This window comes from Microcaecilia unicolor, chromosome 9 (assembly GCF_901765095.1).
Source record: "Microcaecilia unicolor chromosome 9, aMicUni1.1, whole genome shotgun sequence".
In the NCBI taxonomy this organism is placed as follows: domain Eukaryota; kingdom Metazoa; phylum Chordata; class Amphibia; order Gymnophiona; family Siphonopidae; genus Microcaecilia; species Microcaecilia unicolor.
In genome coordinates this window covers 172,325,165-172,350,230 of record NC_044039.1, presented here as the reverse complement: position 1 = coordinate 172,350,230, position 25,066 = coordinate 172,325,165, and the positions used below count along the sequence as shown (strand labels likewise).

At 43.5% G+C, this 25,066-nt stretch overlaps 1 protein-coding gene across 3 annotated transcripts in view; it reads left to right on the top strand.

The window, feature by feature from the left end:
* SLC35F4 (solute carrier family 35 member F4) overlaps nucleotides 1–25,066 on the top strand; it is a 195,684-nt gene that overhangs the window by 152,293 nt on the left and 18,325 nt on the right. For all 3 annotated transcript variants that reach the window (XM_030214667.1, XM_030214666.1, XM_030214665.1), the window contains one exon: nucleotides 5,968–6,160. In XM_030214667.1, coding sequence (XP_030070527.1) covers nucleotides 5,968–6,160 — 193 coding nt within the window. The remainder of the gene's footprint in view (nucleotides 1–5,967; nucleotides 6,161–25,066) is intronic.

Genomic DNA, 25,066 nt, shown 5'->3' with positions numbered 1-25,066 from the left:
GAACATTAACTGTTCATATTATACAGGTCATAAGTATCAGCTAAATGGCCAAGAAGGGGCCATCCTCAGACCATGCCTCAGACCCTATGTTTGATTGTCATGAAAAGGGTCAAGAAGTGATCTCATACGTACTTACTATGATAAATATAGAAACACAAAATATGGCAGCAAAAAAAGACCATACAGCCCATCTGGTCTGCCTGTCAACACCAGCTGCCCAGCTTGACAATACCTTCCTCTCCTCAGAGGTCCTATGTGTTTGTCCTATGTGTTTTTTTGAATTCAGATACTATCTATTCATCTACCAGCTCCACTGGGAGTCTGTTCCATACATCTACATGCGTTGTATAAAGAAATATTCCTTAGATTTTGCTTGACTTTATTCCCCTGTCCCCTTCATTTTAAGACCACTTGTTCCAGAGTCTCCTTTCCTTTGAACAAGGACTGTTTATTGTGTTTTTCATATTGTTTAAAATTTAATATTTTTCCCATATCCTTCTTTTCCTCTAGGGTTTAGATTTTTAAGTCCAGTCCTTTGTTCTATGATGAAGGTTACTGATCCTTTTAGTAGCCACTCTGTAGACTGACTTCATCTGGTTTAAATCCTTTTGAAAGTGTGGTCTTCAAAATGAGATCTGTTGTCTTTTTTTTTCTATTGGCCATTCCTCGTCCTATGCATCCAAGCATCTTTCTGGCTTTTGTTGTTGCTTTATCTGGCTATTTGGCAACTTTAAGGTCATCAGAAGCTATCACCCCCAGACCCCACTCTTACGTGATGATGCATTTCCTGTTTCCGCGAGGGTGGGACACTGTGTGAAGAGGGAAGGGAGAAGCTGGAGGCGAACCTGTAGTGCCTTCTTCTTCACTAACGTTGCTGCCTTGGAGAGTAAAAGGGTTAAATGCGTGGGGTGGGGCAGGAAGGAACAGAGAGGAGGGCTGTCGGGGAGCTGAGGGAGGGCAGGGAGAATTGCTGGACATGGATGGGAGGGCAGGGGGAGAGAAGAGATCGCTAGACATGGAGGGAAGGGCAGGGGGAGAGAACAGATCGCTGGACATGGAGAGAAGGGGAGGGCAGGGGAGAGAAGGGGAGGGTAGGGGGAGAGAAGAGATCGCTGGAGAGGAGGAGAGGGGGAGAGAAGAGATTGCTGGACATGGAAAGAAGGGGGGAGGGCAGGGGGAGAGGAGATCGCTGGAGAAGAGGGGAGGGCAGGGGGAGAGAAGAGATCGCTGGAGAGGAGGGGAGGGCATGGGAGAGAGGAGAATTGCTGGACATGGATGGATGGAGGGGAGGGCAGGGGGAGAGAAGAGATTGCTGGACAGGAGAGGAGGGGAGGGCAGGGGAGAGAGGAGAATTGCTGGACATGGATGGATGAATGGGGGCAGGGGAGAGAGGAAATTTGCTGGATATGGATGGATTGAGGAGAGTGCAGGGGAGAATGGAGAGTTGCTGGACATGGATGGATGGAGGGGAGGGCAGAGCAGAGGAGAATTGCTGGACATGGATGGATGAATGGGGGCAGGGAACAGAGGAAATTTGTAGGATATGGGTGGATGGAGGAGAGGGCAGGGGAGAATGGAGAGTTCCTGGACATGGATGGAGGGGAGGGCAGGGGAGAGAGGAGAATTGCTGGATATGGATGGATGGAGGAGAGGGCAGGGGAGAATGGAGAGTTGCTGGACATGGATGGATGGAGGAGAGGGAAGTCAGGAAGGAGGTGCACATGAATGAGGGGAGGGAAGAGAGGAGAAATACTGGACATGGATGGAGTGGAGGGCAGGGAAGAGAGGAGAAATGTTGGACAAGGATTGAGGGAAGGAAAGACAAAGGAAGGAGATGCACACGGATGGAGGGAAGGGAGAGAGGAGAAATGCTTTACATGGATGGAGGGGAGGGAAGACAGGAAGTAGATGCACATGGATGGAGGGGAGGGGAGTGAGAAGAAATGCTGGATATGGATGGAGGGAAAATTGCTGACTTTAAGGGCTGGATCAGAACACTTTGAGGGCAGATGTTGAAACTGAAGAAAGGCTAGGGACAGGGTTACAGATGGTAGACAGGATGCATAAGGACACAGAAGGGTTGTGGACATGGTGAGAGAAAAAATATCAAATGGAAAGAAGACACTGCATAAAACAGAAGACACTGGGACCAAAGCTAATAGAAAAACTAAATGCTCAGACAGCAAAGGTAGAAAACATTTCTTTATTCAGAATTTATTAATTGGAATATGTCAGCTTTTGGAAATGTGCATCTGTGATATTTTGCATGTAAGTTTCAATTTTTCTAGTATTGCTGCATGCTGAGTCTGACTTCTTGAGGTAACTTTCCAGTTCAGTATTTTGCCTTCATATCTGTTGTTTCATGTGTTTTTCATGTGTAATCAAGATGCAGTATTCTGCTAGCGTGTAGTATTTGCAGCCCTTTTTGTTGTTGTTTCACTAGGTTGTGTACTGGTGTTTTAGAGCCCGGTGTAATTATAGTGCTGCCTTTCCACGCATAAGGTTGTAGCTCGTCCTGTCCTTGGAATTAGTGCTGTTATGGTTTGGTAAGGTTATGAGTGTGTTTTTGCACAAGTTTGTGTATAGTGTTTTGCAGTGGAGAGATTGAGGCATATTTTCAAAGCACTTAGCCTCCCAAAGTTCCATAGAAACCTATGGAACTTAGCCTCCCAAAGTGCTTTGAAAATATGCCTCATTGTGTGTTGGCCTTACTGAGGTGGCCCAAAACATCAGAAATGGTGTAGAGCCTAAATCATGACACACTACCTGTTGAAGGATCTACATATGGTCGTTAATAAAAGGAGCTCATTGTGAACACTATCCACCTAATTTAGGGTGTTTTGTGGCTCTACATGAGAACTGTGATATTATGGTCCCCTGTTTCATATTGTTGATGGTCTGCATTTTCCGTATGGGTGGTATATTGGTGTATTAGTGTCTGCCCAGTGTAATATTTATGATACAGTAAGGTTCTGAGTGTGTTTTTGCACAAAGTTGTGCATAGTGTTTTGCAGCTGAGCGATTGTGGTTAGTATATGCTTTGAGCAACCACTTTATTCTTTGACATATGATACATATCTAATATTTAAATTTAATAAAAGGTATTGTGACTATTTTATTTTTACTTGTTTTTTTTCTGTGTGTTGTCAGACAATTATGGATGTAAGCTCCGCCCCCTTTAGCCTCCCCAAACAGTTGGGCCACCAACCGCCTATGGGGATAACCTTTTTGGTGAGAAAGTAGAGGATTTTGTTGACCAGATCAAGAAGCACAATGATGCTATGGATTCTCTCTCCCGCCGGGCGTCTTCTGCTACTACCTCCTCATCTAGGAGGTTTTTTGGAGGGAAGAGGAGTGCTCCCTATTCCTATGCTAGGCATAGGTACACTTCTGCTTCTCGGCAGCCTGCCCAGGCTCAGGTCCCAGCGAGCTCGGTCTCGTCAATAGCGTGCACCTAAGGCCACTGTGGCTCCCCAGCAAAAGCAAGGGATGGGCTTTTGACTGCCTCCAGTTCATTATAGCCTCAGTAAACGTGTCCGTACCAGACGACTTGCCGGTTGGGGGGAGGTTAATATTTTTTCACCAAAGGTGGCCTCTTATAACCTCCGACTGGTGGGTTCTTCAAATTGTCCGGTTAGGATACATCCTCAATCTGGAATCCAAGCCTCCAAATTGCCCACCGGGAGCTCAGTCCTACAGCTCCCAGCACAAGCAGGTACTTGCAGAGGAACTCTCCGCCCTTCTACAGGCCCAAGTGGTCGAACCCGTTCCAGCAGGGGAGGAAGGGCTAGGATTCTATTCCAGGTACTTCCCTGTACAAAAGAAAACAGGGGGGATGTGTCCCATTCTAGACCTAAGGGCCCTGAACAAATTTCTTATTCGAGAAAAGTTCAGGACGGTTTCCCTGGGCACCCTTCTTCCGATGATTAAAGAGAACAATTGGCTATGCTCTCTGGACTTAAAGGATGCTTACACACACATTTCGATACTTCCAGCTCACAAGAAGTATCTTCGGTTTTGGCTAGGAACACAGCACTTTCAGTACCGTGTGCTGCCTTTTGGCCTGGCGTCTGCGCTCAGAGTGTTTACAAAATGCCTAGCTGTACTCGCAGCGTCGCTATGCAGACTGGGACTGCATGTGTTCCCTTATCTCGACGATTGGCTGGTGAAGAGCACCTCGAGGGAAGGTGCTCTGGAGCCCATGCGAATGACTATTTAGGTGCTGGAGCTACTGGGGTTTGTCATAAATTATCCCAAGTCCCATCTCACCCCAGTCCAAAAATTGGAATTCATTGGAGCTCTGCTGAACACTCAGACAGCTCGAGCTTATCTCCCCGAGACAAGGGCGGACAACCTTCTGTCTCTGGTGTCCATTGTTCGAGCATCTCAGCAGGTCACGGCTCGGCAGATGTTGAGACTTCTGGGGTACATGGCCTCCACAGTTCATGTAACACCCATGGCACGTCTACATATGAGATCAGCTCAATGGACCCTAGCTTCCCAGTGGTTTCAAGCTGCGGGGGGATCTAGAGGATGTAATCCAACTGTCCATCGACTTTCGGATCTCTCTTCAGTGGTGGATGATTCGATCCAATTTGACCATGGGGCGACCATTCCAAGTTCTTCAGCCATGAAAAGTGCTGACGACGGATGCATCTCTCCTGGGGTGGGGAGCTCATGTAGATGGGCTCCACACTCAGGGAGCCTGGTCCTTTCAGGAAAGAGATCTGCAGATCAACCTCCTGGAATTAAGAGCGATCTGGAACGCACTAAAGGCTTTCAGAGATCAGCTGTCCAACAAGTGATCTTAATTCAGACGGACAATCAGGTTGCCATGTTTTACACCAACAAGCAGGGGGGCACTGGATCTCGCCCTCTGTGTCAGGAAGCTGTCCAGATGTGGCTTTGGGCTTGCCGTCACGGCATGTTTCTCCAAGCCACTTATCTGGCAGGCGTAAACAACAGTCTGGCTGACAGTTTGAGCAGGATAATCCAACTCCACCCCCCTAGACCCATTTTTGTTCTGTTCAAGGCTGCACTTTCAGTTAGTTGTTTATGGTTTCAGGTCAATCTAAGTTGTCCTCGCCGTTGCGAGGCCCAGTTGACCAATGCTTGTTGTTTTGAGTGAGCCTGGTTGCTAGGGATACCCGACATACGAGAACAAGCAGCCTGCTTGTCCTCGGAGAAAGCGAAGATACTTACCTGTAGCAGGTATTCTCCAAGGACAGCAGGCTGATTCTTTTCATAAATCCGCCCATCTCCCTTTTGGAGTTGTTATTTGCTTCTTTTTATGCTTTTTAATTTAACTGAGGGAACACGCTCACGCGACGGGCGGGAAATCGGTTCACGCGTGCCAGAAGGGTCTGGCAAAACATTTTTTATATTTTGCTTGCAAAATGCCGATTCCTGGGCCGACGCGGACGTCAACCCACATGTGAGAGCAATCAGCCTGCTGTCCTCGGAGAATACCTGCTACAGGTAAGTATCTTCGCTATATATTTGTGCCATTAAGAAAATAATAATATCCTCCCTCTTCAAATAATTGCATTGATTTCAGTTAATTTATAATGCTTGAAGCTTTCAGTTAATTTTCATTGCTGGAAGATTATTTTCTTTCAGCTGAAGCTACAAATTTGATCTCTTCCAGTGGCTTTATAAGGGGGAAATTATACCCACTATCTCCATACATATAACAAGTTTTTATTATATGCATTCTTTCCAATGATCTTAAGTTCTATTTCATCAGAGCTACTATATTTAGTACATGAATATGATTTATGCACAAATCTTTCATCTACTGAGTGCACAATGTTCCTCTTAAAATACTTTTGGTACAAAGTATATGATATGGGTCTTAAATCTGTTTTTAGCAGATTTGATTTACACCATAGTAATACTTTGATTGTGGATTGTAAAGCAAAGTAATGGGAAAAATACTTTATCAATGTTTTCTTTTTCCTTCTATAGGTCTTGTTTAAAATGTTTCTGGGTACTGCAAACTTTGGTGAAGCTGCACACTTTTTTTCCACCTTGGGGTTCTTCAATTTAATTTTTATTTCCTGCACACCGATTATTCTATATTTCACCAAAGTAGAATACTGGTCATTGTTCTCTACACTGCCCTGGGGCTATCTATGTGGAATGGCAGGCCTGTGGTTAGGTATGTGATTTGAGTTCTATTTGAATGCACATTTTAGTTTTACTAATTCCCAAAGTCCCTTTTAATAAATGACATCAAAATGGGCATTGTGATAACATGAGTGAGTGTGGGCCAAGGAACCTTCACAAACACAGCCAGACATGGTTTTAAAAGTAAACCCCAAAAGTCTTTAATAGTGTGATTCAACAGAAAAACATATAGGAACTGTTTCTCTCAGAGGCTGTACCTCACAATTGCATATAAGCAGGGGGGAGTGCAGCAGCAATCAAACAAAATGGGGAATGGGTCTTACCAGATGACAGAAGTTCCTGAATGCACAGTGTTACAAAATAAATATCTTTCCTACCTCCTGATTACCACTTAGGTTCCTCAAAGGTATGTTGTGCACACATATTCTGGAGATCTGCTTCTTCCTGCTCTGGGTCTCCTTAGCTTGTCTCCCTTCTGGGATTTTTGCACCACATCCCCCTTGCTGAGCACTCAGGGGTCCAGCCTCATAAAGTAGCTTTGTGATGGAATATTGTTAAGGGAAACTGGCATGCTCCTATGCACACTATTACAGGCATCTTCAAAGTATTGCTTTAGGTATAATTTTTTCCTGCAAAGGTCTGAGTTGCTCAAATTTTGCTGAGTGTAGACTGCCATATACACACCAAATCCTATTGTCTTCAAAAAGGGCTAGGAAAATAGTTAATACTAACACCAATCTCTGAAAATTAAAAAAAAAACCTCTTCCAGAATCCTCTGAAAGAAAGAGACAGAGAAATGAATAAAAAATAGGTAATATTAAAAGGCATTTCTACAGGTGGAACAGTGTTTTATGTGCAGAAATAGCCTTTTATAAAATTGTCCTGAGTAGAGGCATTCCTGTGGGCTGTGACGGGGTAGAGTGAGTTTGAACTTCCCACATACTATATAAAATGTGCACGTGTACACATAAAATAAACTGTGGAAAGTATGGTTCTTATTTTAGAAGTACTATTTGTGTTTTAGACATTCCCAAAGCCAGGATATGAAGGTCCAAAACTGAAGAATGTGCATTTGGGAAGGGGGCATGTTTTGGGTGGACTTATAAAATAGACTTCAGTACCCATTGCAGAAGGGGAAGGAATGTCCTTGTCCTAAAAGACAGATGTGGGGAGTTAGACCTGCTACCTAGGACATCCTGTGGGCCATTTTTTGAAAGCACAATAACAGTTTGTACTTCCTGTGTGTTAATAGTAAAACATAACACAGAGTAAATGCAAAGCCAGTGCAGTAAATACAGGAATCATGTACAACATATGCCCCCCCCCCCCAAAAAAAAATGCTACTGGAGGCTCATCACCCCTAAACATGTGATCCTCTCCTGCTCCCCCACTTAACCCCCACAAGAGGCCTGTTTCCCCTCTTGATCCTCCCTCCAAGAGTTCCCAATCCTACTCCCAATACTTTTCCCCCTCCCAGGAAACCCAATTCCTCTCCTACCTTTCCCCCCTCTCCCAGGAAGCCTGATTCCTCTCCCACCTCCAAGAGTTCCTAATCCTGATCCCCCCACCAGGTCCAAATTTCCCTCCACCTCCCATGTGTTCCAATTTTCCTTCTGACCCCCCTCCCACCCAACCGGAAAGGGGTGGGATGGCACCAGTATCCAAAATACTCCGCAATCAACTCAACGTAGGCAGTTTCACCACAATACTTTGCTGAATCACTCAATCACACTATATTATCGTAGGATATACAATTAATCTTTATGTATATCACTTTAATTCAGCCATACAGCTGTGTAGAACATGAACCTCAGTTGTAACGCACTGCATCTACCAGTTCATATGCAGAGACTTATGTACCCCGATCGTCATCGGCTCAATGCCCTCCACCTCCGTCAAACAAATTTTCTTATTTTATACTTTAAATCTTTCATCTAACCATTCTGAATTTTGATGTATGTTAAATACTCATCTCAAAGAAGAAAGTCTTTTAATAGTCGGCTATAGGGGCACTCTTGTTCCGACACGGCATATGTTTTGCTAGGTGCTTTGTCAAGGAAGTCCCGTTGAAACAAGTTTAACAACCCCATCAATAAATCTACAATACACAATCGCAGTTCAATATACCTATTTTTACCTGTAAATTTATATCCCTTAGCCTGCTGACATCATGCCACCACGGTCAAGATGGTGGTGGCGTGTTTCTGCAGGAGTTTATACTGACATAGGGCATCCACTAATCTTTGTAACCAGTATCCAAAATGGCACCTCTGCCTCCTAATGCATGTATGTTACAGATAGGCATACATATAGGCAGAGTATGGTCGGGACTCATATTTATGCATGTGACATGCCAGCTCTATAAATGGCGTAAATGTTCACACCTAACATATAGGTGTGCATTTTCACAGTGACATTGGTATTCTATAAAGGAAAGTAGGTGGTCACATTCTTTTGTAGAATAGACTTCTACGAGGCACCCAGTTATAGAATTGCCCCCTAACACCCTAATTCTTTAATCTTGAACACCCATTTCCATACTTAATATTGAAAATTGAGCACAAAGGTTCTGCATAGATGACTAATAAATAAACTGATTGCCCTCAGTATGAGCCCTAAAGTGACTGACTGGGTTAGGAATTGGTTGAGTGGAAGGTTTTGTTTATGTTTATTAAAACTGTATGTACCACTTTTACTGACAATGAACATCTAGGCACTGTACAATCTAAACCAGGTGACAGAGAGTAGTGGGAAATGAAGCTCACTCTGAGGAAATGGATGTTACCAGTTGTGTGCTGCAAAGTTTGGTTCTTGAGCCAGTTCTTTTTAACATTTTTATATAATGCAGACATTTATGTATGTAGCTTACTGCATGCAATTCTGGAGGCCGTACCTATAGAAAGATATAAACAGGATGGATTTGGTCCAGTGGTCAGATACAAAATTGGTAAGTGGTCTCTGTCATAGAACATATAAGAACAGGCTTATGAACCTTAACATGTATACGCTGGAACAGAGGCAGGAGAGAGGGGATACGACAGAGAAATTTAAATACATCAGTGGCATTAATGTACAGGAGGTGAGCCTTTTTCAAATGAAGGACCTCTAGAATGAGAGGGCATAGGATGAAGTTAAGAGGAAATAGGCTTAGGAGGAATCTAAGAAAATATTCTTTCATGGAAAGGGTGGTGGATGCGTGGCATAGCCTCCCGGTGAAGGTAGTGGAGATAAACACTGTGTCAAAATTTTAAAAAGTGTGGGACAGGCACATGGGATCCCTTAGGAAAAGGAGGAGTTAGTGGTTATCAAGGATGGGCAGACTAGATGGGCCATTTGGCCCTTATCTGCCATCATGTTTCTATGATTCTAATTGGCAAATTAGGTGCTAATTAGTGCTAACAATCGGCAATAATTCGAGTTAATTAGCAGTAGTTGGCACTAATTTGCAGTTACATGTGTAACTACAATTTTAGTTAGTATTCTATAAGCGTAGCACTCAAAATCTATAGTGCATAGCTGCAAGGGGGTTAGTACATGGGAAGGGCAGGGGCATTACAGACATTTATGTGCAAAACCTCTACAGTTATGTCAGTTATGCATGAAATTGTAACATGTGGTCACAAACATTTACACCAGCCAGTATAAGATGTATACAACATCAAACAAAACAGTGTAAATTGATCTTTAAAAAGATGTATGCTACCTTAGGTTTGGGAGGTGTAGTGCTGTGAGCTGTTCACTGCAGGGGAAACAATTAGTCCATTGCTACCTTTCATTTGAGGAGGAGGGTGTGGCTGTCTGGTTGCAGCAGGCAAGTAGTATATTAGTAGGCTCTGCATACACAGAAGGAGAGAGGGCCCAGGAGATGTGAAGCAAACTTCTGTTGAAAGGAGAGAAACTGGACCTGCAGAGCCAGGTGCTGCCCCAGACAGCCAGGCAAGGGCTAGGGGAGTTAGAGGTGCTCTGTTTGCATGAAGGGAGAAGGGCTTGGTGTGAAACTATCCTGGGAAGGTTGCTGAGAAGCAGAGGATAAAGACAGCTATTGGAAACTGCTGTATATCAAATGCTTTTAATAAACATAAACATGTGCATTAGCTGGCTCCATAAACCCAGATATTCAGCACCAAAGTCCACACATAGTATAATGCCGGTTGGGGGTCAGCAAAATGCTGAGTACCACCAGCTGAATATTGACCCCAGTGAGTCTACATCACTTAGCGCACAACTGTGAGGGGGCGTACACATGGACAGAACATCGGCACGTTGCCAAACGACACATGCAACTTATACAATATTGTCAGTTGCATGTATTGCATGGCACACTTGGAGCCATTGACCATTAGGTATGCCAGTGCGGTTTTGCACTAGCATTCCATAATGGTTTAGGCATGCTCTTAAATTGTTGCAGAATTGGCGTTAGTCTACTCAATAGTGTTTGGTTTTTTGGGTTTTTTTTTTTCTCTCTTCTTTCCCTTTCCTATATATTTTGTAGTTCCTTTCCACCAGTTTTTAATTTTGGAGATTCTACACCGCTCTGGTGGTTTCAAAGGGTGGTATATCAAGCTTTTAATAAACTAAGCTAAAACTAAACGAAAATGAGGTACTAATTTATAGAATTGTTGCCTAATCCATGAATTATATGTTTTATCAAGTATAACCGGAAATGTCCAAGGTGCCAATATTCAGACCGCAGGAGTTAACCTGACTAACTCCCGTGGTCACCACTAAACCCGGATATTCAATGCCAGGCTGTTTCCACTGACCAGCATTGAATGTCCGGTTAGTTTTGGCCAGTTAGAAGATCGCCGGCTATGTTGTTATTCAGACTTAGCCAGATATCTTCTAACCAGTCAAAGATATCCCACATATTCATGTAGTCAAATATAGCCACTAAAGTAGGACTGAAAATCAGCGGATGGGCAGTTACATCAGGTGATATAACCGGCTCTCTGCTAGCCACTAACCGGTGATATTCAGCGGGAGATAGCCAGCTTTCCCTTGCTGAATATCGCCAGATATCTGGTTATGGGACATTTAACCGGCCAGGTGCCGATCTTGGCTGGTTAAATGCTTTTGAATATCAGGGGGCAAATGTCTACCATCTAAACAGATAGAACTGCCAAATATACATATGATTTGAAACCGTATACCGTGTTAGCACATGCTAACCATTAGTAAAAGACCCCTGTAAATCGAAAAGTCCAGCAGAATTAGTATGCACTAACATTGTTTGTATGCGCTGCTAGCTATAATGCCCACAGGAATGAAATGGACCCTGTGTCAGGTAGTGCATTCTAATGTCATTAAAGTATGCTAAATGTATGTGAATGACCCCTTATATATTTTCCAGGATACTGAATGCTGATTTTCTAGTCTCTGAACCTGATAGGCAGCAGTACCTACAATCCATTATAGACACTTTGATATATAAAATAAATTAGTAACACCCAGGCCAAGGGTGGGATTATCATAGCTTTCACCTGAGCATCATATTTCAGAGGACACAAAGAGAAACAGTGGGGTTATAAACTTGCTTTCCAGCTTTTTTTTTTGCACCATGGACAATTGTAGAATTACTGCAAAGCAAGCTGGGGAGACTTAGAGCTTATGCAGCACTTTTGGTCCCTGGTGCCCTCTCCTTCCTCTATTTACATTTATGGTTTATGGTTTAATAAGCTTGATATACCACATTTCCTGACAAGCATAACAGAGCTGTTTACGTAAAAAAACAATATTTAAATGAAAAGAAAGGAATGCCAACATTTAGACAGGAAAGGAGAGAGTTAGCTGCCTAAATACTATACGCTTTCTCAAATAACTGAGTCTTGAGAGCTGAACAAAACTTCATAAAAGATGGCTCCTTATGCAAGGCTAGGGGAAGAGAATTCCAGAGGAAGGGAGCAGTACAGAAAAAAAAGCTCCGTGACAGGTTGATTTCAAATGAGCCTGGTGTGGAAAAGGTATGAAGAGAGCGATGGGATAAAGGAAGGGTTTTAAATAAGGAAAGATATTGAGGTGTTCACAATACAATTTTTAATGAGTAAGTGCTAGGATTTTATGTGTATATGTGATTATATTGGAAGCCAATGATGGAACTTAAGTAAAGGGGTGGAAGTGCTGTTTGGCGGAACAGAAAATTATGATTGCCATATTTTTGAACTGTTTGTAGTGTAATCACTTGATCAGATAAAGAGGCAGACCAGCAAACACAATGTTATAATAGGGTAATCAAGAACCAGTAATGCATAAAGGAGAGCATTTTGTAAAGTCTTATTGAGTGGAGGAGTAGCCTAGTGGTTAGTTCAACATACTTTGATCCTGGGGAACTGGGTTTGAATGTAGTTGCAAAAACCACAGAAAGGCAGTTTATCAAGTCCCATTTCCCATAAGAAGGAATACAATGGAATAGTCTCAACACCCAAAAGCATTTCCTGACAAGAGTATCAATAGAAATCAAACAAAATAAAACATGGAAAAGAAAATAAGATGATACCTTTTTTATTGGACATAACTTAATACATTTCTTGATTAGCTTTCGAAGGTTGCCCTTCTTCCTCAGATCGGAAATAAGCAAATGTGCTAGCTGACAGTGTATATAAGTGAAAACATTCAAGCATTACTATGACAGTCTGACAGGGTGGGAGGAGGGGGGTGGGTAGGAAGTATGCATGGGGACATCAAAGCATATCATTGATATTCTAACAGGATGGGTGTGGATAGGTGAGGGGAGGGTGATCAACAGAGACATACAGCTTTATGGTTTATAATGGGCTAGGAACCCCAGATCCTTGTTAAGTCCTTTCTGTTGGGTGTTAAAATATTCAATCATTCTGACTTCAAAGGTCTTACGTTCTTGTATGGTTTTAAAGTTACCTTTCGGGATTCTCACTGTGAAGTCACTGGTACAGTGTCCTGGTCCTGTAAAATGTTGACCAACAGGCGTGGGAACCCTGCTGGCACCAGTATTGTTCATATGATGTCTATGTAAATTGAATCTTGTCTTAAGCATCTGGCCTGTTTCTCCAATATAGCATCCTTCGTTACATTTTTTACACTGAATGATATATACCACATTTATTTCTTTTCCATGTTTTATTTTGTTTGATTTCTATTGATAACCTTAAGAGTGGACTAACACGGCTACCACACTCCTGACAAGAATAGAAATTTGGTTTGCAAAGGTTAGATGTTGATCAATGATTACTCCTAAATATTTCAAGTGGGTGACCAAGGCAGTGAGTTCAGTTGTGGTATAACTGTAGGAGGAGTTTAACCATTAGTAAATAAAACAGATTGCAACATTTTTAGATGGATTTAGGATTAAATGGTTTTCAGATAAACAAATCATTACAGAGTCTGAGCAGGTTTGCATTCTTGTTCAGTAGACTCAAGGAGTAGGATGTCATCTGCATAATAGAATGTTCTAATGTTGTGTTCCTAAATAAGCAAAGTTAGAGTTCAGAAAAATATTAAATAAAAGTGGTGCCAGTGCTGAGCCCTGTGGAACACCATAAGAAAGGAGGTATTGAGCCAAAGTTGAATTGATGCAAGAGACTATAAACTTTCTTTCAGAGAGAAATGAAGTGAACCATTCTAGAAAACTGTAGACTTCAATCTAAAGAAAAGAATTGTATGGTCAATCAGATTGAAGGCAACTGATAAGTCTAAGGAGATAACCAAGACAGTCTCAACCTTCTCAAAAGCCATATGAATGTAATTCTGTAAACCTGCCATCGGTTTCTGTACTGTGGTATGGACAAAATCCAGACTGAAAGGAATGCAGAACATTAACCCCCCAATATTCAGCCAGCAGCGGTCAGCGTTGTTTAAAACTCTGATCGCCACTGGCTAACGTATCCCCTGATATTCAATGCAGGGCCATATCCGGGCACTGGCACTGAATATCGGGGGATAATTTAGGGCAGGCTGGGCGCCTGGCAGTTATGCAAGCCTGGCTGATATTCAGCCGGGGCTGCATAAAAGTTGTGTGGCCCCAGCTGAATATCAGGCCGGACAGCCTGCATAACTTTTTATTTTTTAAGCCCACCTCCCAACCCACGTCAAGACACCCTCTCCTGGAAGACCCCCCCCCCCCCCCAGCCGTGCAGGCAGACCTAGGAGGGAGGCCTGCCTGCATGGCTGTGGGGGAGTCTTCCAGAGGAGATCTTGATGCAGGCTGGGAGGGAAAGAGGGGACATTGGCGGGAGGGGGCTTGAAGGGTCTCAGGGCTTTTTTTTTTTTTTTTTTTAAAGGAAAAAAAAGGTTATGTGGGTGCCAGTCTGATATTCAGAGCCGGCTCTCGCATAGCTAAACAGCCTTATTTAGACAGCTCTTGAGCTGTCCTAAATGAAGTCATTTAGCTATACGGGTGCCGGCACTAAATATTGCTGGCACACGTATAACCTGGGGCTCTTCACGCTGTGCGTGACCTGCCCACTTTTTGTTTGGGTCTGAGGGGATATTCAGCGACACTCTCCGGTTAAGTGCCACTGAATATCCCCAGTTAGGCAGCAGGAAACTATGTAAGCAGGCAGTAGCCTCTCCTGCCCAGGGCTGGTTTTAGACATGGTGGGGCACAGAGCAGAAATTAAGCAGGGGACCCCCAATTCTCCCCTCCCCACTATCTCTCCACCTGAATTGCTACTACGCAGTCCAGCCATTCTGGGCATGTGCTCAAGAGCTGTGCTTAACACCCAACTCTTCAGCACATGCCAGACACTGTCCTCCCGCTGAACTCCCTCATGCTCAACATTATGAGCGCAGCTAAATTTATATTTCATTAGTGTTGCGCATGAGGGAGTTGTTTGTGCTGATCCAGCGGTAAATCTCTGGCACTGTTTTGAACATCAGGCTGTGAGCAGGGCCGTTTTTAGACATGGTGAGGCCCAGGACAGATATTAAGGAGGGGGCCCCTGATCCCTAATCCCCCCTCTCCCTGATTTCCCCACCTGCATTGCTACTATGCAGTCCAAGCATCTCTTCCCTTTTTACTCACCACAGACCATCTCCCTCCCTTCCCCTCACCTTGCGTTCTTCTTTAAAAATTTTTATTTCGCTTCTCAGAGGGACCCTGGCACAGCAACCATCCTCACAAGTTGCTTCCAGCTGTCCCAAAGCTTTTCCTCTCTGCCATCATACACCCAGGTGGAGGTAAAAGTTTATTCCCAAGACCCCCACTGCACTCCCATCCACACTCCTGCTCCAGACACCTTTCCAGTCCCTACATCCTTTTACATACACTGCTGTTCCAAATATCCCATTACACACACTCTCTGCTCCAGTCACCCTCAGTTCTATACGTACTTCCATACCCCACGATATTCAAAGCTATTTAACCGGTCAGACATGGCCACTGACTAGTTAAATAGCATATTAAATAGCATATTGGCACCTAACCACTAATATTCAGTGGAAGATAGCCCGGTTACCTCCACTGAATGTTGCCGATTAGCACTTAGCCGCTAACCAACTATATCACATGACATGGAGGGGCATAATTGAACGAAAACGTCTATCTCCATGGGCGTTTATCTCTGAGAACAGGTCCGTGAAGGGGCGGACCGAACTGTATTTTCGAAAAAAATAGACGTCCATGTTTTATTCGACAATTTGTGAGCTGGGCGTTTTTGTTTTTCAGCGATAATGGAAAATGAAAGCGCCCAGCTCAAAAACGAATAAATCCAAGGCATTTGTTCGTGGGAGGGGCCAGGATTCGTAGTGCACTGGTCCCCCTCACATGCCAGGATACCAACCGGGCACCCTAGGGGGCACTTTTACAAAAACAAAAAAAAAGGTAAAAGAGCTCCCAGGTGCATAGCACCCTTCCCTTGTGTGTTGAGCCCCCCAAATCCCCCTCAAAACCCACTGCCCACAAGTCTACACCATTACTATAGCCCTAAGGGGTGAAGGGGGGCACCTACATGTGGGTACAGTGGGTTTGGGGGATTGGACGACTAATAAGCATTAAGCAGCACAATTGTAACAGGTAGGGGAGGGATGGGCCTGGGTCCACCTGCCTGAAGTCCACTGCACCCCCTAATAACTGCTCCAGTGACCTGCATACTGCTGCCAGGGAGGTGGGTATGACATTTGAGGGTGAAAATAAACAGTTGTGAAACGGCATATTTTGTAGTGGGAGGGGGTTTGTGACCACTGGGGGAGTCAGGGGAGGTCATCCCCGATTCCCTCCAGTGGTTATCTGGTCATTTAGGGCACTTTTTGGGGCCTTATTCGTGGAAAAACAGGGTCCAGGAAAAGTGCCCTAAATTCTCGCTAAAAACGCATATTTTTTCCCCATTATCGGCAAAAGACGCCCATCTCTGATCGGCCGATAACCACGCCCCAGTTCCGCCTTCACCACGCCTTCGACACGCCCCCGTCAACTTTGTACGCTTCCGCGATGGAGTGCAGTTGAAAACGTCCAAGTTCGGCTTTCGATTATACCACGTTATTCGTTTTTGGGAGATAAACGCCTATCTCCCGATTTAGGTCGCAATATAGGCATTTTTGTCTTTCGATTGTAAGCTGGATGGTCAATTAGATGCAGATAAATTATGGCAAGATTTTTCTTCATGCTTTACACTTTCGATTCTTATGCTTTATTTATGAGGAAGCTTAAGACATCTTTTTCAGAAGTTCTAGTTAAATAGTGTGAAGCTTCTGTTTAGTGTATTTAATTTGCTGTAATTCCTGGGAGTTTGTCCTAGCTTCTTAATGAGTGTTGTGAACTGCTTAGAAGTTTGAGGCTTTAGCAGTATACAAATACTATTGTTATATTACATTACATTACATTCAGCGCTAAATCAGCTATGTTTAGCAGTTAAAATAGATCACATAAACAACAGGACTATCTTTAACCGCTTAAAAAGTAACCAGTTAGCAATGAATATGTTAAATAGCATTTCGACACCTTACTGCTAATATTCAGAGGAAGATTTATTTGTTTGTTTTTCACATTTATAGACCACTTAAATCGAATATTGCCAGCTAGTACCTAGCTAATAACCAGCTATATCACATGACATAGCTAGTTAGATGCAGATATTCAGCGCTTTACCAACTATGTTTAGTGGTTAAAATAGGCCGTATAAATAACAGGCCTGTCTTTTACCGCTAAAAACTTAACTGGTTGGCGCTGAATATCAGCATAATTGGTTAACTTTTTAAAAGTTAAAAAAGCCCCAGATATTCAATGCTGGCTACTGGAAACAGTCCAACATTGAATATCCAGGTTTATTCCGGCAGCGATCAGCAAAAGCGCTGCCTGCCACCAGCTCAATATTGGGCCCATAGTTGCCCATACATAAATACCTCTCACAGACATACATCCCACTCTACACATCCCTTCATTTCATACATCCTCTGGCAGTCTACCAAGCCAGTACATTACATTACATCATATTTCTGTCCCAACATACCTCCAGAGTTCAGTGTGGCTCACAAAGCAAGAGACTGGGTATATCCAGGAACATTATATAATAAAGAACTCTAACAATAAAAAAAAATAAGTACAATAAAATACCATACCCATGACTAACTCATCCAAAGATTACTAGCACAGATACTTTCTAAATAAAAAAGTTTTCAGCAGTTTACAAAATTTAATATAAATATTTTGAACTCTAATTTTCAATGGAAACTCATTCCAGTGGTTAGCTGCTTGGTAGGCAAAAATGGTTGAAAAAAATCTTATATACAATTTTCCTTCTCCCTGATAAGCAGCTTTTTTTAAAAATGCTGATCGTCACCAGCTAAATTATCCCCTGATAGTACCGGGCCATGTCCAGGCACCGGCACTGTATACTGGGGATAATTTGGGACAGGCAGGCTGCCGGAACTTCTGCGGGCCTGGCTGATATTCAGCCGAGCCTGCATAAGAGTTATGCAGGCCCTGGCTGAATATCGAGCTGGGACAAGCATAACTTTTTTCTTTTTAAACTCTCCTGATCCCCTCCCTGCCTCCCTCCCCTTCTTTCCCCCAATGATCCCCTTCCCCTTCTGATGTTCAGGTAGGCCACCCGGGCCTACCTAGTTCCATGGTGGTCCAGTGCGGGGGTCTTTGGGGGCCGGAGTGCAGCCCCTTTGCTCCTGTCCCCTTGCAGCTGCCTTTCAGAATGGCTGCCGTGACCTCTCTTGGCAGCTCATGGTGCTACATGAATTACTGCAAGCTGCTGCAAGAGGTCACAGCAGCCATTTTGAAAATCAGTTGTGAGGGGGCTGCACTATTTGCTTTCTTAGCCACCGCAGCAACACACTGAGCAGAACATTTCAACGTATCATCAACAACGACACCGAGATCTCTTTCTTGGTCTGTGACTCCTAACGTAGAACCTTGCATTACGTAGCTATAGTTCGGGTTCCTCTTTCCCACATTCATCACTTTGGATTTGCTCACATTAAATGTTACCTGCCATTTAGATGCTAAGTCTCCCAAGGTCCTCTTGTAATTTTTCACAATCCTCTTGTGATTTAACGACTTTGAATAACTTTGTGTCGTCAGCAAATTTAATTACCTCACTATTTACTCCCATCTCTAAATCATTTATAAATATGTTAAAAAGCAGCGGTCCCAGCACAGACACCTGAGGAACACCACTATCTACCCTTCTCCATTGAGAATACTGACCATTTAATCCTACTCTCTTTTCTATCCTTTAGCCAGTTTTTAATCCACAATAGGACAGTACCTCCTATCCCATGACTCTCCAATTTCCTCTGGAGTCTAGAAGAAAGTTAATACCATCAATAAGCAAGGAATTATCATTAATCATATTGGGGCCAATATTCAGACCGTGGGAGTTAGACAAGCCCGAATATTCAATGCCAGGCCATTTCCAGTTACCGGCATTGAATATCCGGTTTATTTTTGGGTGGTTTAAAGATAACTGACTAAGTCGATATTCAGACTTGGCCTGTTATCTTTAAACCGACCAAAGGTATCCAACATTTTCATGTGGCCAAATATGGCCACTAAACTCCCTTTAACAATCGGTTATATTGGGCAATATAACTGCCTATCTGCTAGCCGCTAACTTGGGATATTCAGTGGTGGATAGCTGGTTATAGCCAGTTAAGCGCTGTTTAACCGGTCAGCAGCTGTTCTGGTCGGTTAAATAGTGCTGAATATCAGGGGGATTGAATTTACTACTAAATATTATGAATTTGTTTTTTTCCTTATTCTTTTTCAGCTCAAAACTAGCAGCCCACTCTTCAGTCATATTCAACCCTAACCTCGCCCTGGAGATCATATTTAAATACTCTCCTCCAAAGGTATAGACACTGTTATTTTTATTTATTAGGTTTTCTTTACCGCCTTTTTGAAAGAATTCACTCAAGGCGCGGTGTACAATAAGTTATGTCATCTACATAAATTAGGATCCGAAAACCAAGACTCAAAAGTTTCCTTCCCAATGATACCATAATAAGACTAAAAAGTATGGGCGATATTGGGGAGCCTTGCGAGACAATGCAGTCCAGCTTCCACCAAGTTCCCACACATACATGCCTGAAATTAATAGCAGAAGAACATAAATTGCACCAGTAAAACACACCATCTTGTCGCTCTTTACAGAGCTAATTCTGCAAGTAGCCAACTAAAGTTAAGCAGCAAGTACTCGCTTAAATATCGGTATTCTAATTATTTCTGTAAGTGTATGAACACATCCGCGCATAAATAACATGAAGCAAGCTACACGCTACTAAGTTCATGCATATCTTTGACAGCATGTACTGTGCAGGTCATTGTACACATAATCAGAGTTTGGGAAGCACATCGGTGGCGCACACACTTGGGCACATAACTTATAGAATACTATGAGGCTCATTTTTGAAAGAGAAAAATGTCCAAAAAGTGTCATAAGGCAGCATTTGGATGGATTTCTTCCAAAAACATCCAAATCGGTATTTTTGAAACCTGTTTAGCAAACGTTTACCTATGCATTTCATCTGCAGTGCATCCAAATCACAAGGGGGCATGTTGAAGGCATTTTGGGATTAGGGTGGGCTTAGGGCGTGCCTAACACTTGGACATTTTACAGCCATAATGTAGCAAAACCAAAACGTCTAGGGCAAAAACTTCAATGTTTTGGCCTAGCCTGTTTTTCTAACGAATAAGACACAAAAACATGGAGGGATTCAGGGATGACCCCCTCTCCCCCCCCCCCCCCCCCCAAAAAAGTGAATAAAATTAGTACTCACCAGCCTTTATGACAGCCTGATTTTATAGCCAGGTCCATTAGAGCAGAATGCAGATCCCTGGAGTAGTGTAGTGGTGGCTGCAGTGCACTGTAGACAGGTGGACCCAGACCCATACCTCCCCCTACCTGTTATATTTGTGGTGGAAACTGTGAGCCCTCCAAAACTCACCAGAAACCCACAGTATCCTCATATATAGGTGCCCCCTTCACCCATAAGGGCTATTGTAGTGGTGTACAGTTGAGGGTAGTGGGTTTTTGGAGGGCTCAGCAGACAAGATAAGGGAGCAACAGTGACATGTTTACCTGGGAGCATTTTTATGAAGTCCACAGCAGTACCCCCTAGGGTGCCCCATTGCTCTTCTGGGATATCTGGGGGACAGGTCTGCTAAAAATGCTGGCCCCTCTTACATCCCAGTGGCTTGATTTTGTGCGAAATGGCCTAAAAAGATAAAAGCAAAAAGCACAAAACCTTGTTTGAAATAGTATTTTTGAAAAAGAAAGGATAGATTTTTTTTTTTTCGAAAACGGGTATATTTCCTATTCAGATTTGATACGTTTAGCGCAAAACATCCAAAGTCCGGCTTAGACGTGCTATCGAAAATGCCCCTTCACATTATGCATGTATCTCCTGAATTTAAGTGCGACCATTTACTCTGCTCTACGACTGGTATAAGTGCTTGCACCTAAACACATAGGTGCCTATATACCCAGTTACACTAGTATTCTATAAAGGAAAATAGGGGCTTACTTTCCTTTATAGAATACAGTGCTAGCATAGCAGCACAAAGATACATATATAATTTAGGCATGGCAACTTGTGGCGGCCATAGAGTTGATGTAAAATGTGTGCCCCTCTCATGCTGTGCCCAGATTCCACCCATATGAGATTCCACCCACATGTATGCTCACCTTCAAACTACATGTGCATGTTTGTTACAGAGTAGTGCTTAGCTGGTATACTAGTCATTTACTCACATATGAGTAGATTATCAACATTTACACCTAACTGGTGCTCCTTATACGTAGAATTACCTCCAGTATTCAGTTTTGTTATTGGCTTTTGATTCTGTCTTTTCTCAGTGGAACATCAGTAATAAACAAATAAATCCAGACAAAATAAACAAAAAAATGTAAGAAAGAAATTATTATGAGTAAAGAGGATAATGGTTGTAAATTTCCACTACACATCTTTGTACAACCAGTTCCCAATGTACTCCCTGATTGCTTGGCAGTGTGGTTTTGTTCTGCTGTCTTACGCCCAGCAGGTTTTGGGTAATTGGGTTGATAAATGTTACTCATTACAAGGCAGTCTCTGAGTAATTGTTCAATATTGTCACGTGCAGTAAATGGATAATTTTAGCACACCATGGGAAGAAGTATGGTGTTAGCTTCATACTGATACACCACTCTTGAAATAAGGCATTCTAACATAATTTCTAGAAATTATTCATATACAGCTGAACACTGTCAAATATTGTTTCTAAGTTCATGTATGAAGTTACAGCCTGATATTTAAACTCCACGGTTGGTATTGCTTTAAAACACCAACTGTGATGTTTAAACATATACCATGATATTCAGCACAGGCTGCAGCTGGATATTGATTCTGAAAATCTGGGTGTAAAATGGCCACTTACTTAGGTACCTCCAATATTTAGCTCTGGTAACTAGATAACTATACAGACAAGTTAGTTCAGCTATTTTGCTGTCCTAACTTGCCCAGATAGTTATCTGGGTACCGACACTGAATCTTGGTGATACCTGTTTAAGTTCTACCTTAGCTGTTCTCCTGCACCACTCTGGCACCATCTGGATAGTACCAACAGTAACCATTCCACTGGAGATCAAACGCCAAGCAAAGACAAATGGAGTAAAAAGACCTCTCTCAGATAGTGTCCACAGCAAAGTCTTTTATTCAAATCAGTAAAATACGCGACCTGACACGAGTCGTGTTTTGGCCCTGTTGGCCTGTGTCAGGGGTCTAGGAATTCGTTAGACAGTATATATTCCTAGAACAGTTGGATTATAGCCAATTCGCCTATGGTGTGTAAAATCAAAGGTAACTCACACGGATCTCATGAGACAAAATCACAGTCTCTTCGTAAAACCGCTGTCCACTGCGATTTTGTCTCATGAGATCCATGTGAGTTACCTTTGATTTTACACACCATAGGCAAATTGGCTATAATCCAACTGTTCTAGGAATATATACTTTCTAACTAATTCCTAAACCCCTGACACAGGCCGATAGGGCTGAAACACGACTCGTGTCGGGTTGCATATTTTACTGATTTGAATTAAAAGACTTTGCTATGGACACCATCTGAGAGAGGTCTTTTTACTCCATTTGTCTTTGCTTGGCGTACCATCTGGATAGTGCCATGGCGGTCAGTAAAGATTTTCATCAACGTAATGAGGCTCCAGTTTGCAGCACTTATCTGCATAGGAGATGTTCCTACCCAGATAAGGGTAATTGAATATCAACTTGTTAAGTTTTAAAAAAGCCTGGTATATGGAAGTTAAAGGTGCTTGTGGGAGTTGGACAGCAGCCATCCTGAAACTGAAACATCACAATCAGCTTACTTTGCCCTTCTATCCTATCAGCTTTGCTAGAAGGAGGATGCTGACAGGGTATGTTGCAAGCTGGGGCTAGCCAGGGCTAATGTCTATTAGATTTTTGTTTTGAAATAAGGTGGGGTCTTCCCTATGCTACATCCTGCCCTCTCTGGCCGGGACTAGCATAGGGAAGGGGTGTAGCAGGATATGTGATTTGCTACCACTGTAAGCAACCACTACTAGATGGATAAACAAGGTTAAGGTAGCCTGGGGGTTGGAGGGTTCAGGCAGAAGAGAGGATACCAGATAAAGGGGGATGGGGTGTGAAAGAGAGGGGGAGTTCTCCGAGGACAAGCAGGCTGCTTGTTCTCACATGTGGGGTCGGCGTCTGTGTCGGCCCGGGAATCGGACAGCATTTTGCAAACAAAATATAAAAAATGTTTTGCTAGAGTCTTCTTGCGCAGACCTAAGGGCCCTGAACAAATTTCTCGTCAGAGAAAAGTTCAGGATGGTTTCCCTAGGCACCCTTCGTCCCATGATTCAGGAAAACGATTGGCTATGCTCTCTGGACTTATAGGATGCTTACACACACATCTCGATACTTCCAGTTCAGAGAAAGTATCTTTGATTTCGGCTGGGAACACAGCACTTTCAGTACCGTGTACTGCCTTTTGGCCTGGCATCTGCGCCCAGAGTATTTACCAAATGCCTAGCTGTAGTAACAGCGTCGCTACGCAGACTGGGAGTGCATGTGTTTCCTTATCTCGACAAATGGCTGGTGAAGAGCACCTCGAAGGAGGATGCTCTGGAGTCCATGCTAATGACTATTCGGGTGCTAGAGCTACTGGGATTCGTCATAAATTATCCCGTCCCATCTCACCCCAGTTCAAAAATTGGAATTCATTGGAGCCCTGTTGAACACTCAGACAGCTCGAGCTTATCTTCCCGAGACAAGGGCGGACAACCTTCTGTCCCTGGTGTCCATGGTTCGAGTGCCTCAGCAGGTCACGGTTCGGCAGATGTTGAGACTTCTGGGGCACATGGCCTCCACAGTTCATGTCACGCCCATGGCACGTCTACATATGAGATCAGCTCAATAGACCCTAGCTTCCCAGTGGTTTCAAGCTGCGGGGGATCTAGAGGATGTAATCCAACTGTCCACCGACTTGCGGAGTTCTTTTCAGTGGTGGACGATTCGATTCAATTTGACCATGGGGTGACTATTCCAAGTTCCTCAGCCACGAAAAATGCTGACAACGGATGCATCTCTCCTGGGGTGGGGAGCTTATGTAGATGGGCTCCACGCTCAGGGAGCCTGGTCCTTTCAGGAATGAGGTCTGCAGATCAACCTCCTGGAATTAAGAGTGATCTGGAATGCTCTAAAGGCTTTCAGAGATCGGCTGTCCAACCAAGTTATCTTAATTCAGACAGACAATCAGGTTGCCATGTTTTACACCAACAAGCAGGAGGGCACCGGATCTCGCCCTCTGTGTTAGGAAGCTGTCCAGATGTGGCTTTGGGCTTGTCGTCACGGCATGTATCTCCAAGCCACTTATCTGGCAGGCATAAACAACAGTCTGGCCTACAGGTTGAGCAGGATTATGTAACCTCACGAGTGGTCACTGAACATGGGCGTAGTCCACAAGATCTTCCGAGCGTGGGGCACCCCCTTGATGGATCTTTTTGCCACTCAGATCAATCACAAGGTCCTTCAGTTCTCTTATAGGCTTCAGGCCCACGAAAGACTAGCATCAGATGTCTTTCTCCTACATTGGGGGACAGGCCTTTTGTATGCGTATCCTCCCATACCTCTAGTAGGGAAGACTTTGATGAAACTCAAGCAAGACTGCGGGACCATGATCTTGATTGCACCCTTCTGGCCACGTCAGATCTGGTTCCCTCTTCTTCTGGAGTTGTCCTCCGAAGAACCGTGGAGATTGGACTGTTTTCCAACCCTCATCACTGAAAACGAGGGGTCGCTTCTACATCCCAACCTCCAGTCTCTAGCTCTCACAGCCTGGATGTTGAGAGCTTAGAATTCTCCTCCTTGGGTCTTTCAGAGGGTGTCTCCCAAGTCTTGCTTGCTTCCAGAAAAGATTCCACGAAAAAGTGTTACTTTTTCAAATGGAGGAGGTTTGCCGTCTGGTGTGACAGCAAGGCCCTAGATCCTTTTTCTTGTCCTACAT